The 18285-nt window shown below is 35.6% G+C and overlaps 1 protein-coding gene across 1 annotated transcript; it reads left to right on the forward strand.

Annotated features, from left to right (window-relative positions):
• Positions 1-8242: 8242 nt before the first annotated feature.
• On the forward strand, positions 8243-16968 carry LOC113114587 (short transient receptor potential channel 2-like). The gene is made up of 13 exons (XM_026281465.1): positions 8243-8272; positions 10151-10843; positions 11595-11798; positions 12050-12214; positions 12357-12531; positions 12688-12888; positions 13727-13889; positions 13993-14085; positions 14179-14371; positions 14865-14992; positions 15128-15197; positions 15283-15415; positions 16598-16968. Exons 1-13 carry the CDS (start codon positions 8258-8260, stop codon positions 16966-16968), a joined length of 2604 nt encoding a protein of 867 aa, XP_026137250.1. The 5' UTR covers positions 8243-8257.
• The last annotated feature ends 1317 nt before the right edge of the window (positions 16969-18285 follow it).

Genomic DNA, 18285 nt, shown 5'->3' on the forward strand with positions numbered 1-18285 from the left:
ATTTACAAAATAAATATGCTACAAATGATTGCAGTTAATGGTATGCAAATTAAAGACATGCTGTAGGATAGAATGCATGCAACATACATTACTTATGTTCTAAAAAAATAAAGATGTTCATGCTTTACAACCATAATGCTTAATATTTCTAACTTGCCACAATGATTGCAGTTAATGCTGCACAATTTAAGGACTACTGTAGAATTAAATAAACATGCAACATACTTTTTTTTGTTATGTTTTTTTATGTTCTAAAAAAGAAGCGGTTCTTTTCATTTATTGATTCCTATGCTCCAGCTGTCTGATGTGTCTGTCAGTCTGTGCAGTGTTCAGATATTCTCTCTTTCAGCGATACCCATCTGGGTCAGTCGGACCGGCGGCCAGTGATGTATAATGCCTGACTTGGTTCATTTCGCTATCACTCACCCTTACACTTCTCAACATGCTTGCCTTAGGGTAAATAAAATCAATAAGTCTCCGTTTCACATTGCAGCCATTTATTTCTCCATCAATATCTCCTCGACTGGAATTAAAAGTACAGACATTTGCATATACACATGTCACTGAGAATGGAGAAACAACAGTGGGTATTTTACAGTTAGAAAGTTGGCACCCACTGACACAGTGCACATTTCAATATAACACTATGAACATTTTCTAATAGCAAAAAAAAAAAAAAAGTGAAAGAAAAAAGAAGAAAAAAAATATATAGCTTAAAAGCTCCTGCCCTTAAAAAATAGACACTTCAGACACTTTTTGTCCTTTTTTCAAGCATGAAACCTCTGGTCTTACGATTTTATTACACAGGCAGATGATTATTATTATTTTTCTTATAAATAAACAAATATTAAGTTATTAAATTGATACTTTTTTGTCTTTTTTTAAGCTGAAATCTGATGATGATGATGATGTCTAATAGTAATAACAATAATAATAGCATCATTATTAGCATTAGTAGTAGTATATATTTAATATATTATTTTAATACATTTCTTAATATTTTTTAAAAGTGTTTTCTTTCAAATCTTAGTTATTAAATTGTTGACATTTCTGTTATTTGTAAAGCCTGAAAGCTTTGCTCTAATAACTAAGACAGACAAACAGATGATGATTTAATGTTTTTTATTAATATTTTCTAATAATTTTTGTTTATCATCTATGATAACAGTTTTCCTTTGATTTAATTCACTGAAATTGCATGAAAAATAAAGACCAGCATAGTCTCAAACATTTCTAACTCTGTGTTCCCAAAGTAATGCAGGTTTGAAGTATAATAATTTTTGTCTGAAATATCCCTTTAAAACTCTAACCTTGTAAAGACAACATCACAAGAACCATTCGGTTTAAACCTGCTTTTTTCATTGACAAAAGTAGGCGCCACAAAGGAGACTAATTCCCCTGATCAATATCTACTTCCACGTTGGGCCTACGGTTCAGCATGGATGGCAGTGGTCAATGACTCTTGCTCAGAGGTCCGGGGGCAGTGCTGGACACAGGCCCGAGAGAGACAGATTGGTGTAGAGCGGGACGGCTACAGCCAGGCGCCTGGATTCCTGTCATCCTCTCCCCCCTCCTTCTGTCTGCTAGATCAACACGCGCCACGGCTCTCAAACACAACAACCTGTTTGAGATTAGCTATCAAATGGGCTGCTCTGCATAACGACAGCCTTACGAGCATCCGCAATTACATTGCTTTTATCTTGTCATGTCAGGATGCATTTAAGCAGGCTGCTGTCTGTGGCGTACACCTTCACGGCCGATCCAACTGTTTTCAGAACCATGGACAGCAGAGCTGAGAGCAGAGCTGTCCATGGTTCTGAATGTGGTAGGATTGGTTCACGCTGTGGAGGCGTGGACGCTGCAGACGTGCTGTCCATCGTGCTGTCAGAATGTAATTATGTGGGAGTCTCAAAGTGCCAAGAGAGAAAAAATAACACAGTCGAGGTCTCGGAGGGCAAGTGTGCCACCGTGGATCTCGGCAAACATTTCAGGCCTCTGCCAAAGAAGAAGATCTTCAGTGGCAATGCTGACAAAAACCAATTACATTCTCCTCTGCTCTAAGCTTGACATGCTGTGATCATTTATTATAATTTTTTTAATTATCCCAAGTTTAAATTAGGGTGTGTTTGCATTAGACACTGATGGAAATTTCAAACTTGTGTCTTGTGGTGAGTCAGGAATTAAAACATCTAGAGTATAGTTGTCTTAAAGATAGTCCATTTTAAAAAAAAGATGCCTCTGTATACATTCATTTGTCATCACTAATATCTTGGACAAAGAGTAAGCCGACATTTAAGAAGAGATGCATTAAAAACTAAGCTAATATAATATATATAAACCTACATAAAATAAAATGCTTTCATCACTATTATCTGGGACACTGAATAAGCTGACATTTAAAAAAGAATCACATAAAAAAGCTAATATTATATAAATAAACCAAAATAATCAAATGAAATTCATTCATCACTAAGATATGGGACATTGATTAAGCCTACATTTAAAAAAGAGATACATTACAATATAAGCTAATATTATATATATAAACCAACATAATAAAATAAACTGCATTCATCAATAATGTCTGTCCATATTTAAAAATAAAATAAAATAAAAAAGCAAATTTGTCAAGAGTTATCCTTTCATTAAAATAGACTTTACTATGAACCACTGCTGTTAACAGGTGTTTTGTGTCATAGTTGTATTGTGACCAATCAGAAGCCAAAACGATCTGGTTTAATTATTCAGCAATATCAGTGAGAGTGAGAACGAGCATGACTGTGATTCTGTTCTAAATATTAAACATAAACCAATACATGTATAATTCATGTTTCATGTTTCAATAAAATCTGGCAAGTTACAGTACTTTTTTTCCTCCACCAATGACAAATTGTTCCAAAAGAAACCAAGAAAAATAAAAAATAAAAAAAAGAACCTTATGTATCTCCAAGCAACTAACTGTTGTAATATTTCTGGAACCTTTGCAAAGCTTTGCAAAGTGAGAGTTTTAGAAAATGTCTTCGTATGACTGACAGTGGATTTGCATGAAGTCCAAGAATGAAAGTTGACATGCTATCAAAGCTTATCATCTGAACCCAGACGTTTTGACAGAAAACTGACAGATTACATACTCCATGAATGATATTGAATAGCACATTATATCCACTATAAAGTGCACTCAACGGTAATGTAAGACTAATGTGAGCGTACTGTGACTGATTTTCATCAACATGCCATGTGACAACTACATTAAAGCAAATGCACACGCACAGATGAACTTCCTTTCGCCTAGCTTACCTCTATCAGCGGGAACCTTCAAAGAAAGGCTTGAAAACGCATTGCCAATGTATTTCCTGCGCACGAGGGAAGCTGCTCTTGGAATAGTCTGTGCACGGTTGGAATTCCTGCCCTCTCTCACACACAACTGGCAAAGCACTCAGCCTTCCTCACAGGCTCATCCCATCTGCAAAGCGGGAGAGAGATGGAGCTCACAGGAGAGAGAGAGGAAAGTCAGCCAGGGAGATGGGGGGGGGGGGGGAGTAAAAGAGGAGGAGAGAGATTGTTTCGATAATGCAGATTGTCATAAGAGAGCTGCATTCCTGGTAATCCAATAGAAGAGAAGTAAAAGCTTCTGTCATTTCAACAGACTTAATGAAAGCAATCTGATTAGGTGGCCCTGCATCTGTAGAGCTTCCCTTAGACTCATTGTTTTGGATTTGTACCGTCCTGTCTCACTCTCAAATTAACTTGCCTTTAAATGTATTTAATGTTTGACTTGAATACTTATACGATTCCAACTTCAAATGGCTCGGTGAAGTAGAGCCATTCGACAGAAACGGCTATTCTTTGAGTGAAATGAAGCTAAACTGGTACTAGAAACGTCAAGGTTATGGGTTTGATTCCCTGGAAACACAAAAAGTGATAAAATGTATACTTGAAATGTGCTGAAAGTGGCTTTGGATATGTACATACTTACATGCATGCATACATTATGGCTTAGTCATTTTTGTATATATATATATATATATATATATATATATATATATATATATATATATATATATATATATATATATATATATATATATATATATATATATATATATATATATATTATTATTTTTTTTTATTTTTTTAAGAAGCCTTTTAATGCTGACCAAGGCTTCATTTATGTGTTCAAATGTACAGTGAAAAACAGGAATATTGCGAAATATTATTACAGTCTCTTCGGTTGAAGTGGACTGAAAAATATTATGTTACAGTTTTTTTTTTTCAGCACTGAAATGAGATGACACTTGGAGACTTTTGTCGCATTGGCTATTTGAGCACACACACACACCACACACACACACAATTATGGACATGATTTGGGCATGATAAAGGATTGAAAAATAACTTGGTACCCTTCAGTCACTTTTGACAGCTGATGTGTCAAGTGTGACCCAAAAATGAAGAGTAAACATGGAATAAAATACCTGTTTTCAATTTGAATACATTATAAAAATCTATTTGTGTGATGCAAAACTGAATTTTCAGTCTTCAATGTTTTGGGTCACATGATCTTTCACACCATTCTTGCTGATATGGTGCTCTAGAAATTTTTTTTAGCATCAATGTTTAAAACTTGTGCTGCATCAAATATATATATTAATATATATATATATATATATATATATATATATATATATATATATATATATATATATATATTTTTATATATATAAAAATAAGGATTTAATGCACCCTTATTAAAGGGTTAGTATGCCCAAAAATGAAAATTATGTCATTAATAACTTTTATAAACATGAATAAAGTATTAGAGATGCGAACCGTTTAAAACGATTCAGTTCGATTTGGTGAACTGAATGATTCGTTCATGAACCGGATCCAGACTGCTTTGATTTAAACTCTCTCTCACACAGACACGGAAGAGAAGACAATGCTGAATAAAGTCGTCGTTTTTGCTGTTTTTGGACCAAAATGTATTTTCGATGCTTCAACAAATTCTAACGGACCCTCTGATGTCACATGGACTACTTTGATGATGTTTCTCTTACCTTTCTGGACATGGACAGTATACAGTATACACAGCTTCAATGGAGGCACTGAGAGCTCTCGGACTAAATCTAAAATATCTTAAACTGTGTTCCGAAGATAAAAGGAGGTCTTAGATGTTTGGAACAGCATAAGGGTGAGTTATTAATGACATCATTTTCATTTTTGGGCGAACTAACCCTTTAAGTAAAAGAATACATTTCCTCCACCTACAGTACTTTTTAGCTGATATCCGTCTGTGTCACAAAAAGCAGCTGACCTGAAATATAAGATTTAAGCAGAATTATTACAGTAACATTCAGTCAATGCAGTAATGTCTGCTATCATTGTTGTTTAGAACTTTACACCATAGTTCTTATATATAAAAATATGTCTAAATGCTGTACTTAACATGAAACACTGGGTTAAATTTACCAAATGAAACTTTATGCTACAATCCAAAAACATTATTTCAGTTCTCTTTCAGTATTTTGCCTTTTTTAGTACTTTCCTCTTCCTTAAATTGCAGTTAATCAAAAACAAAGCAATTATCTCCCATTTAACAACAGCAACAAAACTCCTCAATCAATCTTTCAAACAGACCATGAAGAAACTAAAAGTCATGGTTTTACATGTCTCCTATCGTATACGCATAAATTCAGAAGCTGATGCATTTGTCATCATTACCTTCCAAGCAAGACTGATGGTAGAGTGAATCAAGTAAATGTAAACCAATTAATAACAGCAGCAATTGCATTAAACCATTGTATCCTAAAAAGAAAACCACTGGAATTACTCTATAAATGAACCATTAACTACTTAAAGAATCTCTGTAAAATCTTTTTTTTATAAATGCATGAAAAAAGCATAGTAGCAAATCGCATTTACTCGTAAAATTCAAACTAATTTGATTGACAGTTAAGTAATAATTTGCAAATTTTGGAAAAGTGCATGTTTTTGATATTATCAGCAGATTTAAACATCAGGTGGACTGTCCAGCAGTAAGAGGCTGATGAATGACCACTCATTAGAATTGCAAAGGCGGAGCGGGCCGGTGCTGTCAGCTGCCGCAGCAGAGCGTCATTCTAGATGGGGTTTGACAGGGTCACCAGACTCAATTGGGGTAATTAATTTGCCACTTTCTAAAGGACATAGGGTGTGCTTCTCAAAATTAGGCCGGTAAAAGAAGTTGCAAAGGGTCATGATCAATTGATTATCATGACGACTGAGATGGAGTCGACATGGCTGTTTTGTGATTAATGCTTTTGTTTGTCTGGTTTCAGAGAAACCCTTCCCATGCTAATCAAGTCCACATACGTTTCAGCTTCAATCGAGTTTGACAAGCTACAAGCAATGCTGTTGGCATGTACTGTGGAAGCAGAGAACCTAATATCTGGCTAGCTTGCACTACAGTTAATGGAATATTTCATGGTACATATCACTTTTTTATAGGAATAGTTTACTCAAAAATGAACATTTGCTGAATATCTACTCACCCTCAGGCCTTCAATGATGTTTCTTCAAAAGAGCACTTCTCTGGCTCGATGGATGCTCTGCAGTTAATGGGTGCCATCAGAATGAGACACCAAACAGCTGATAAAAAATGTCACAATAATTCATATGAATCCAGTCAGTTAACTTATTGACTCTTATTGATCACTTTTTTTTCATTTGACTTATTTGTAGCTCCTAATATAAAATTAAAGCATGAAATGGTCCTGGCAAAATACAAGTACTAAAAATAAATAAATAAATAAATGATGGTGAATTAAATTTAATGCATAATATTCAGACTGTCATTATCATGATGTATATAAAGCATTGACAGAAAGACTGAAGTACAAAGCAGGAAATAAAATTAAATTAAATTAAATCGATGCAAATAATAAAACGATGAAATGATTCGCGAACCCGCTATCTGACTCGACTCAAATGATTCGCGGATCCGCTCTGAAGTCGCGATCTGACTCAAATGATTCGCGAACCCGATCTGAAGTCCCGATCTGACTCAAATGACTCAAATGATTCGTATCGATCTAAATGATTCTCGGACCCGCTTTGAAGTAGCGATCTCACTCGACTCAAATGATTCTCGGACCCGCTTTGAAGTCGCGATCTGACTCGACTCAAATGATTCTCGGACCCGCTTTGAAGTCGCGATCTGACTCGACTCAAATGATTCGCAAACCCGCACTGAAGTCCCGATCTGACTCAAATGACTCAAATGATTCGCGGGCCCGCCCTGAAGTCCCGATCTGACTCAAATGATTCGCGGAACCGCTCTGAAGTCGTTATCTAAATGATTCGCGGACCCGCTCTGAAGTCGCTATCTGACTCAAATGATTCGCGTACCCGCTCTGAAGTCCCGATCTGACGTCTCAAATGATTCGTGAACCAGCTCTGAAGTCGCGATCTGACTCAAATGACTCAAATGATTCGCGGGCCCGCTCTGAAGTCCCGATCTGACTCGACTCAAATGATTCGCGGACCCGTTCTGAAGTCCCGATCTGACTCGAGTCAAATGATTCGCGAACCCGCTCTGAAGTCCCGATCTGACTCAAATGATTCGCGGGGCCGCTCTGAAGTCCCGATCTGACTCGACTCAAATGATTCGCGGGCCCGCTCTGAAGTCGCGATCTGACTCGACTCAAATGATTCGCGGGCCCGCTCTGAAGTCGCGATCTGACTCAAATGACTCAAATGATTCGCGGACCCGCTCTGAAGTAGCGATCTGACTCAAATGACTCAAATGATTCGCGGGCCCGCTCTAAAGTCCCGATATAACTCAAATGATTTGCGGACCCGCACTGAGGTCGCGATCTGACTCAAATGATTCGCGAACCCGCTCTGAAGTCGTGATCTGATTCAAATGATTTGCGAACCCGCTCTGAAGGCATTGGTAATCAGAATTTAAACTGTAATTATCCAAATGAAATGCAACAGTACTGTGTGCTAATAACATGTTTATGTGTTATCCTCAGGGAGCTTCTCTGTTATTGGTGCTGAGTGGGTGGTACAAGCTAATTCCCAGAACATGATACATCAGTAGACAAAAACAAGGCTTGTACAGAAGGACAAAATCACTAAACAGGTCTTAAAGGTGACAAGCATATTGTTCCTTTCTGGATTCATATCTCAAGCTGACATGAGACAGCTGCTCACTATTTTGATCTGACGTATTTCTCAAAAGAAGTTTTCTGATTTGGGGTGCTCCACTAAGAACATGGAAAACCTTACGGTGAGTTTCAGATTTAAAGGTTTTGATTGCAAGGCATTAAATGATATAAGTGCCAAAAGTAATGGGTGGTTTTAGGCACAATGAAAAGCAGAGGGTCTTAAAGGCCACTATCTGTGGTAAAAAACATGGTAACTGATGAAATTTAATGGATTATTGCCATTATAAAACCACAGCAATATGGTAAAAGATGTTTAAATAGTTTAAATAGTTTACAATGTTTATAGTTTATGGTTGCCAGCCAACATAGCAGCTTGACACATTCATATAATGTAGAATGAGACTTTGAAAACAATCGAATCGAAACAATCGATTTAAAACTGTCCATTTTAGAAATTTTATTATCCAACCAGTGAATTTAGTACATAATTTACATCATTTAGGTATAGAGTATATGGTGCTTTCAAATGATCAATTGCGACTAATCACATCCCCCCAAAAAATTTTGGTTCTCATAATATGTCTATGTATTGTGTATATTTATTATGTATATATAGACACACACTTACAGCATATGTTTAGAAAATATTGTACATTATATATTTATATTCATATTAATATATTTCATATATAAACGTAACATTTTCTTAAATATATAAATACATGTGTGTATTTATCTATAGACATAGATATACACACACATATATTATGTAAATAAAAAAACTTTTATTTTGGATGCAATTTATCATCTGACAGCACTAGTATATACACTACGGTTCAAAAATGTGAGGTCGGTAAGATTTTATGTTTTTGCACAAATTATCTTATGTTCACTAAGGTTGCATTTATGTGGCCAAAAATAGAATTTATACACAGTAATGTTGTGAAATGTTATTAGAATTTAAATGTATTGTTGTTCTTCAGAAATTATTCTCATATGCTGATCTGGTGGTCAATAAGCATTTATTAGGCTAATATCAATGTTGAAAATAGTTGTGCTATTGTAACTTGGCTGACGAGTCGCGGGATGTGTGGATCCATGTGCAAGCTTTTATTACACAGAGACGTGGTCATAGCAGACATGGGTCAAACACTGGCAAACAGGTTTAAAGAGGGCAAGCCAAAGAATATCCCTAGGGCAAGCGTGGGTCTTCGATGAGTGAACAAAATCCAGAGGGCTAAGCAAGAGGGGTAATCCAGTATCCAGAGCAAAAGGGTCAAAACACAGCAAGGCAAGAAAAAGATTAACTATGAAAACTAGAAACCAAGACAAGACTATGGAAACTAACACAGATAGGCATTAAGTATCCACAGCTATCGCTAAAGGAGGGATATTTGCAGAACAATACTCGCCAGTGTGTGAAAGGAAGTCCAAAGCTTATAAAGCGTGTCTGATTGATTATGCTGTGTGTGTGTGTGTGTGATTGGTCTCAGGTTCATGTGTGATTGTTATCAGGTGACTGTGATTGATGCAATGGAGCTTGGGAAATGTAGTCCAGAGTGTACTGTGTTGTGTGAGAGTCTGTGTTGTGGATGATGTCCTCTGGTGGTGAATTAATGGAAGTTCATTGACCGGATCATGACAGCGACAATATATGTGTAAACAGGTTTTTTTTTTTGCAAATTTTTTTTTTTTTTTTATACACAATATACATATATTTACTGCCCCTTTTGATCGTTTCATTCTTGCTGAATAAAATGTTAGTTTCTTTAAAAAAATAAAAAATAAAAGAAATAAAATCTGACCCAAAAAGAACAGCAGAGCAGTTGAAAAAAAGTGTACAGTGTCAATAAAATTGTATTTCTTATTCTGTATTATTATTGTATTATACAGTATTGGACCAGAATTTTTTCCCCTGGTTTTGCATTTTAGAATTTGCTTTTATTAATGATGGTTTGGTAAGGATTTTTAAATATCTTCTGTCCCGTCTCTCTGAGCAGCCAGACAACTGGCGGGAGATTGTGAACAAGAAGCTCCACTTTCCACCAGAGCTGATCCCCGCCATCCAAGAGGGCAACATGGCCTGGGTGGACAGTCTCCTCTCCCTTGGAGACGGGATCATCCGCCAGCTGGACGAATCTGAGGATCGGTTATGGAGGGAAGCGTTAAACCTTTCCATCCGACTGGGCAGCGAAGACATCATGACCTCCCTTCTGCTAGGCGTCAAGTTTGACTTCCGTCAGATTCACGAGGCTCTGCTGGTGGCCGTCGACACTAACCAGCCCAGATTCGTCAAACACCTCCTGGACCGCCTGGATCAAGAGAAAGGCAACAAAATGGATGTTCGTTCTTTCAGCATGGCCATCTTCGACCACTCCATTGATGATTCTCAGTTCGCACCAGGAGTGACACCACTAACGCTGGCCTGCCAGAAGGACCTGTATGAGATAGTAACTATGCTGACCCAGAGAGGTCATGACATTCCTCTGCCTCACTCCATCTCGTGCACATGCCTGGAGTGCCGTAACGGCCGGCAATACGACTTACTTAAGTTCTCGCTGTCCCGTATAAATACATACAGAGGCATCGCCAGCCGTGCATATCTGTCAATCACCTCAGAAGACGCCATGCTCAGCGCTTTCCACCTCAGCCGAGAACTGCGCAAACTCTCTAAGAAAGAACCAGAGTTTAAGGTGAGCAAAGAAAAATTCATTAATTTATAGAAAACATTGTAAATATATATATAGTCAATTGTCTCTTTTTCAAGAGCTACTCAGAATTGTTAGTGTTAGATTGTAATTGATAACATATAATCTGGATTGCATAATCCGATTCCAAAAAAAATAAATTACTTACTTAAAGTAAGTATTAAAGTAAAGTTTTTTTCCTTCCTAAATGAATTTACCACTTATCTACAGTTTGGGAAACCCTGCTGTAATGTAATGTTTAAAGGATTTTATGGTTTTGATAACAAAGAATGGATTACATTTTCTTTATTTTTGTTATTTTTGTTGTCGTTTAAAAATCAAAATGGTACACAATATTCCCATTCAAGTCTATGTGATAAATTGGGTAAAAAAAAAAGTAATCTAAAAGTAATCAAATATTAGTCAAACATAATATGCAATCCAGATTATGTTACTAAATATCTTAGTCATGTAATTTGTAATCATTAATGGACTACAATTTGTAAGTAATCTACCCAGCACTGACAATATGCTATTAGTATACTAATAACTGACTCATTGAATTTTTTTTATGCATGTCCTTGCACTGATTATGCTTCATAATTTGACAATCAGGTTTTTCCCATAATTGCCAAGTTTTTCCATCATTATTGCATTGAATTGTCAGTATATTTATAATAAGCTGTTTTCATAGTTAGCAGCATTCGGTAAACACACTTTTAACATTTCTTTCTCAAAACTCTTTACCGCTGTTTAGCCGCAGTACCTGGCTTTGGAACAGCTGTGTCAAGAGTTTGCAGTGGAGCTTCTGGGAATGTGCCGGAACCAGAGCGAGGTCTCCACCATCCTCAACAGCGCTGAGGATGACAGCGAGGATGAAGAACTGGATGAACAGACGTTTGAGGAAGGCATCCCCAACCTCGCGCGTCTTCGACTGGCGGTCAACTACAATCAAAAACAGGTACTTCATTTTGGTTTTTTATTGCAGCAACTTATAAATGTGATCAAATGTCACTATCTACTAACTATTTTTAATTTAGTTTAATTTGACTGATTATTTTATTGAATTATTTATTTAATTTTGATCGAGGAGAAACACAGGGCATGTGAACATCATCTGTCAGTTGTTCGACCCCTGTGTTCATGCCGTATGGGATGTCTGATTGACTGACAGTTGGCTCGGAGGCCTGACTGTTTGTTTTCCTCGTCTAGTTTGTGACTCATCCCATCTGCCAGCAAGTGCTCTCCTCCATTTGGTGCGGTAGCCTGTCTGGTTGGAGGGGAAGTCGAACTGCTTGGAAACTCCTGGTGTCTTTGGGGATATTCATTGCCATGCCGTTTCTCTGCCTCGTTTACTGGATCGCCCCTAAGTCCAAGGTAAATTTGAGCCAGTGGTGATAACAATTAAATAACACCATAATGGCCCATGGGCCCATGCAAACGACCTTATTTAATACAGCTGGAGAGCATTTCAAATATTTATTCATTTATATGGACAAAACCTACTTTGTTCTGCCAGCTGGGTAAACTGCTGAAGGTTCCTGTGATTAAGTTCCTGTTACACTCAGCGTCATACATGTGGTTCCTCATCACTCTCTTGACGGAGTCGATTTTCATGGAGATCTACCGCAGTGATTTTGCCTCCCGAAAGCAGAACATTCTCCATAACTCTCTCCATATGATATGGGTTGCTGGTGGGTCACGCTGCCAAATAAAAAAAACACTGGAAAACCACTTAATAGGCATTAAAATATCTAGAGTCTAGACAATAATTGTCTTTGATTTATTTAGAGAGAGTAAATGTTATGATTGTTGTCTAAAATAGAGTGTTTATCTTTCTGCATTGGTAGGTTTCTTCTGGTTTGAGTGCAAGGAAGTTTGGATTGAGGGTTTGAAGAGTTACTTCCTGGATTTATGGAACATTGTGGATATGATGGTTCTGAGCATGTATCTGGCATCCTTCACACTGCGCATCCTCATCATGCTAAGGGGCTATTTCCTCTGTCAGGACTCAAGCACTCAAGAACTGTGTGACTATTTCACAAACACAGGTGACATCTCACATATAGGATATATTTAACTAGCCTTTTTTTTTCATTCTTTTAACAAGCCATCCATATATCACACTTACTTAAAGTAATATAGATAGATACAACATAATACAATAATCAAAATTATCTGAATTTTTAGTTAAACATTGTTATTAACAAATAGTTGAAACATCAACAATAGAAGTACTGTTATCAACAAATACAGTTAATAATAATAATAATAATAATAATAATAATAAGATTTATTATGATACAATTGTGATTATATAATAATAATAATTAGTATTATCATTATTATATTTGTTGTAATATAAATTAAATAATAATTATTATTATTATTATTAATATTATTAACAAATACAGTTGGGATAAAAATAAAAACAACAACAACAATAATAATAATAATAATAATAATAATACATATTTTAATAATAAAGTCATATAATAACATTATTTATAGTAGTAGTAGTAATAATAATAATAACATTTACATATTAACGTAATAATTTTTTTTGTGTTATTGATGAAAAATACAATTAAATATTATTGTTATAAATTAAATAACAACTGTGGTAATTATTTTTATTTTATTAATAATAATTACAAATACAGTTAAAATAATTAATAATAATATTTTTTATATCAATTGTTATATTAATATTTAACTTACAATACATTTAAAAATGCAATTAAATATGATATGATAATTACTTGACATTTAACTTATTTTCCACGTGTAGCAGCAGTAGTAATAGTAATTGTTATTTGTTTCTACCTATACATAAAAAAAAAAATTACATCTCAAATTAATATTATTATTATTATTATTTTTGAATAGTACGAGAGGACTGGAAACAGGAGGATCCTCAGCTGATTGCAGAGACTCTGTTCGCCGTGACCAGCATGCTGAGTTTCACACGTCTCGCCTACATTCTGCCGGCCCATGAATCCCTGGGAACCCTGCAGATATCCATGGGAAGAATGATCGATGACATGATGAGGTCAGATCTTGACGTTTGATCTCTGCGATTGGACGTCCAGTATAGCTATGAGAAGAGTACACCATTAAAATCACTTTCATCACATGTTTTTCTTGCTCTACAGGTTCATGTTCATCCTCATGATCATCGGAACCGCATTTTTGTGCGGAATAAACAACATATATGTCCCATATGTTGTTTCTCCACATCTTGGCAGGTGATTAATAGTTTGTTTACATGTCATTACATGTGTTTGTTTGGTTTGAAATCACCCGGACATGAATCTGTTTGTCTGGTGTATTCCATTTAGATTTAATGAAACATTTAACTTCCTCTTCTGGACCATGTTTGGAATGGCAAACCAGGAATACGTAGACATGCCTGATTACGCTCTGGCTGAGTTTGTGGGAAGGATTTTCTACGGGATATTCACACTGCTCATCGTCATAGTGCTACTCAACATGCTTATTGCCATGATCTCCAATTCATTCCAGAGGATTGAGGTGTGAAGCTTAAAAGATCATTATAAACCAGATAAGATTATATTAGAGAGCATTTGTAGACCGGTTCGATTGCAGAAACCTTCCCAAAAATGTAAGTGGTTTTTATTTACTCTCCCTCATGAACAATATTTCACATAAATGCTATTCTTTTGAACTTACTATTCATCAACTTTCAGCAGTTTTGAAGTAGTGTAGCTGTTTTCAACTTTGATAATAAGAAATGTTTTTGTGCAGCAGATCAGCATATTAGAATGATTTCTGAAGGATCACGTGACACTGAAGACTGGAGTAATGATGCCACAGTTTTAAATATATTCAAATAGAAAACAGAATTTTTTTTATTTTAATTTGAAATGTTTTTACTGTATTTATGATCAAATCAATTCAGCCTTGGTGAGCAGAAGAGATTTCATTTAAAAACAATATCTTACCTTACCAAAACTTTACCAACCCCAAACTTTTGAACGACAATGTTTTTGTATGTTCCTCTCAGGATGACGCAGACGTCGAGTGGAAGTTTGCTCGCTCTAAACTCTACCTCACTTACTTCAGGGAGGGTCTCACTATGCCAGCTCCCTTTAATATCATCCCATCTCCAAAGGCTCTCTTCTATATCTTGAGGTAAGAAGACCTGCTAGATGCGAAGTACTATCAAACCTCCATAATCTCCATAATGTGAACTCACACTTTTTTACCAAAGACTTTAGATCATTTAGAACCAGATGCAACCTTTTTGTTCCTCCTGGTCTTGTGTAGAAGCATCTGCCGGAAGATTTGCTGTTGCAGTAACAAGAAAGCCCCAGAATATCCTCCCATTGCATCTTTGGTGAGCATCTGAGGGGATTCTGGCTCTACAACCGCCATAATTCTTGGCTGTTGAGGTGTTTTTCATATTTAAAAATTTTTTTTAGTCTAGCAATACCCTGAATAGCAGCGGAGGTCAAGGTGAGGGCAGAGTGCCATACCGCCTGCAGGTGACCAAGGCTCTAGTGCACCGCTACATCGAAGCCGCACGCAGAGAGTTTGAAGAGAGCAAGCGTAAAGGTAAGTCATATTTCTGGCATCAGGTAATGATGCAAAAAGCTTGCAGTATTTCAGTTATTAAAGAAAGAAAAGAAAAAAAAACACATAATAGTGAGACATTTTGCATTAAACATTATGTCAAACAATATACCTAATGAGCGGTGACCTTGAGGTCAAAGATCTGTGCGGGTAACCACAAGGTTGTAGGTTCAAACCCCAGAAAAGGTGATCTTTTAGCAAGACTGTTTATCCAAAGGGACTGTCCCTGTAATTAAAAAACATAATAAGTGTACTGCAAATTAAAATGGATAAAAGTGTCTGATAAATGAATACTTACTTGTTTTAAGACAGTTACTTATGACCATTTTGGGATCAGCATCAATGCTCATCTTCAGTTGTTTAAGTTAAATGTGAAACAGTAAGGATGTTGTAAAAGTTAACACTTCAAACAGCACTATACTACATTGTCACATGATTTCAATATATGCAGCTCAGTAAGTGACAAGAAGTTTAGTATGATTTTATTTTTTAAGAGATTAACTCTTATTCAGCAATGACAGAATAAATTGATTAAAGCTACAGAAATCTTTTTTTTTTAAAGATTATAAATGGCTATGATTTCAAATAAACACTGCTAGTTTGTTTACATTTATTGGTGTGTTAAAACTGCATTATAAAGTGCAGTAATAAATTAAAAATAGCAGTAAATGAACAATATATTTTTTACATTGTTTTTAGTCTTTATTAATCATTTTAATAACGCATTAGAAAATGTTAAACTTACCATTAACTACATTTAATAAATGCACAGTTTTACAGATTTTACTGTATTTTTATCAAATAAATGCACCTTTGGGGAGCATACGAGACTTCTTACAATACAATACAAGAGCTACCAACCCCAAACTTTTGAATGCCAGTTTATCTTAGAATTTGCATTTTTATATCCAATTTCATGTAAAAATTAAAATAAAATGCCACAAACATCCAGTCTAAACAAAATAATGAGTGAAGAAAGTGTTAAGTGAGAAAACTTGTTTTTCTTGAAATATGGTTATCCAGGAAATATTGTTATCCAGGAATTTCATCTATAAAGAAAAAATATATATACAATCGATCCACACTGCATCAATACTATGAGTAGTATGATAGTACGCTGTTCTGAACCTTTTTGTTACTAACTGCTGTTGTTGTGACGCTCAGATGTTGGGAACAGAATCACCGAGCTGAATAAAGTTGTCGGCCGACTGCACACTGAGATGCAGGAGTTCCACCAGAAGCTGCAGTGGCGGCACAAGAGCGAGCCGGACCAGGCCAACATCCTGGGCAAATACATCTTGGGTGCAAAGAACAATTTCCGTGACTTTGATAAGAACGAGGCCATGGGATGCGAAAACACAGATCTGCACATCAGTACTCATCCCGCAGGGGAGGAGGAGGGCGAGAAGGAAGGAGAGATCCAAGCAGGAGGGATGGTCTCAGAGGAGGGGGAGGAGCCTGAGTCCGAGGGCCCTGTGGAGCCCGTCCCAGGAGAAGAGACTACTTTTGAGACTACCAGCACTCCTGATGTGTGAGAAACAAACACTGCAGTGTCGCAGCGCACACCCATTCCCTGAAAAATAATCTGAATTACTAAGAACTTAATTCTTACATAGTATAGTTGATTAATATGTAATTTGTATCATAATTGATACCTACATTCCCATGCCTCATAAGACAGATAAATCCATTTAATGAGGTTTAGATTCTAATAAATACACACACTCATATATTTGCTGAGCAATCTGTTTGGTTATGGATATTTTCACATGTACGTTGAAGATCATAAACATAATAACCTTAAATAAAAATTAGAACAGTACAAAAATTATTCATAACTTATTTTCCCAAAATAAAACATCAAAACAAAAAAATTTTTTTTTTGTTAACAAATGTGTTTTATTATTATTATTAATGACAAAAAAGCACTTTCCATTAATGTTAAAAATTTATAATAATAATAATAAATATTATTTTATGTTTTGGAAAATTGTTTAACTATTTTTGATGAAATAAACGCAGTAAAAACACTAATATTGTGAAACATTACTTCAATTTAGAATAGTGCTCAGGAAACATAACAGAACAGTTTAATATTTTTGAGCAAACCATGCATTTTTTTAAATTCTTTGAAGAATGGAACAGAACAGAACAGAAAATAATATAATATTAAATCTTTTGCAAAGGTCTTTACTTTCTTTTTTGATATCTACTGTCAATTTTAAAATTGTAATATTATGTATCCTTGCTAACAAAAAATACTATTAATATTACTCATTATCATTTAAACACATTAAACATATGCCCCCATCTGCCAAATTTAAATCCAGTGTTAATATTTATAAAAAAAAAAGTGATCAGTTCATCATAACTACTGTGCAAAGCAACATTCAGTAATGCAAAATAATAATAATAACGCTAACGTTTCGTTTAAATTCCTGGGATGGATGGAAAACATTTTTGAAAGCCTAAGCATCTTCTTTAACTTACATTTAAGACTTGCAACTCCTATTTTGTACCCTATTTCTGGAATGTGCCAAATACCTCACACTCCTCTGGAGCCTTTTAAAGTCACAAACATCATCTAAAGTTTAGCAATTACACATAAAAGCAGGCCGGGGAGAAAGAGCTCAGAGGCAATTTCTCAGGATGATTGAGGACTTTAAAACTTGTTTCTTTAGCTATTACATTGATTGAACGGTGTGCCGAGTCCAACATATTCCCTGAACAATTTAGAGAAACTATTTAATAAAAGATCTTTGCATTAGGTATATTGTAAGTCTGCCCAAGTGAAATGCATAAATCATGACGAGGCACCAGAATGGGGGTCTCACAGAAAGCATCACATTATT

The sequence above is a fragment of the Carassius auratus genome, chromosome 15, assembly GCF_003368295.1.
Source record: "Carassius auratus strain Wakin chromosome 15, ASM336829v1, whole genome shotgun sequence".
In the NCBI taxonomy this organism is placed as follows: domain Eukaryota; kingdom Metazoa; phylum Chordata; class Actinopteri; order Cypriniformes; family Cyprinidae; genus Carassius; species Carassius auratus.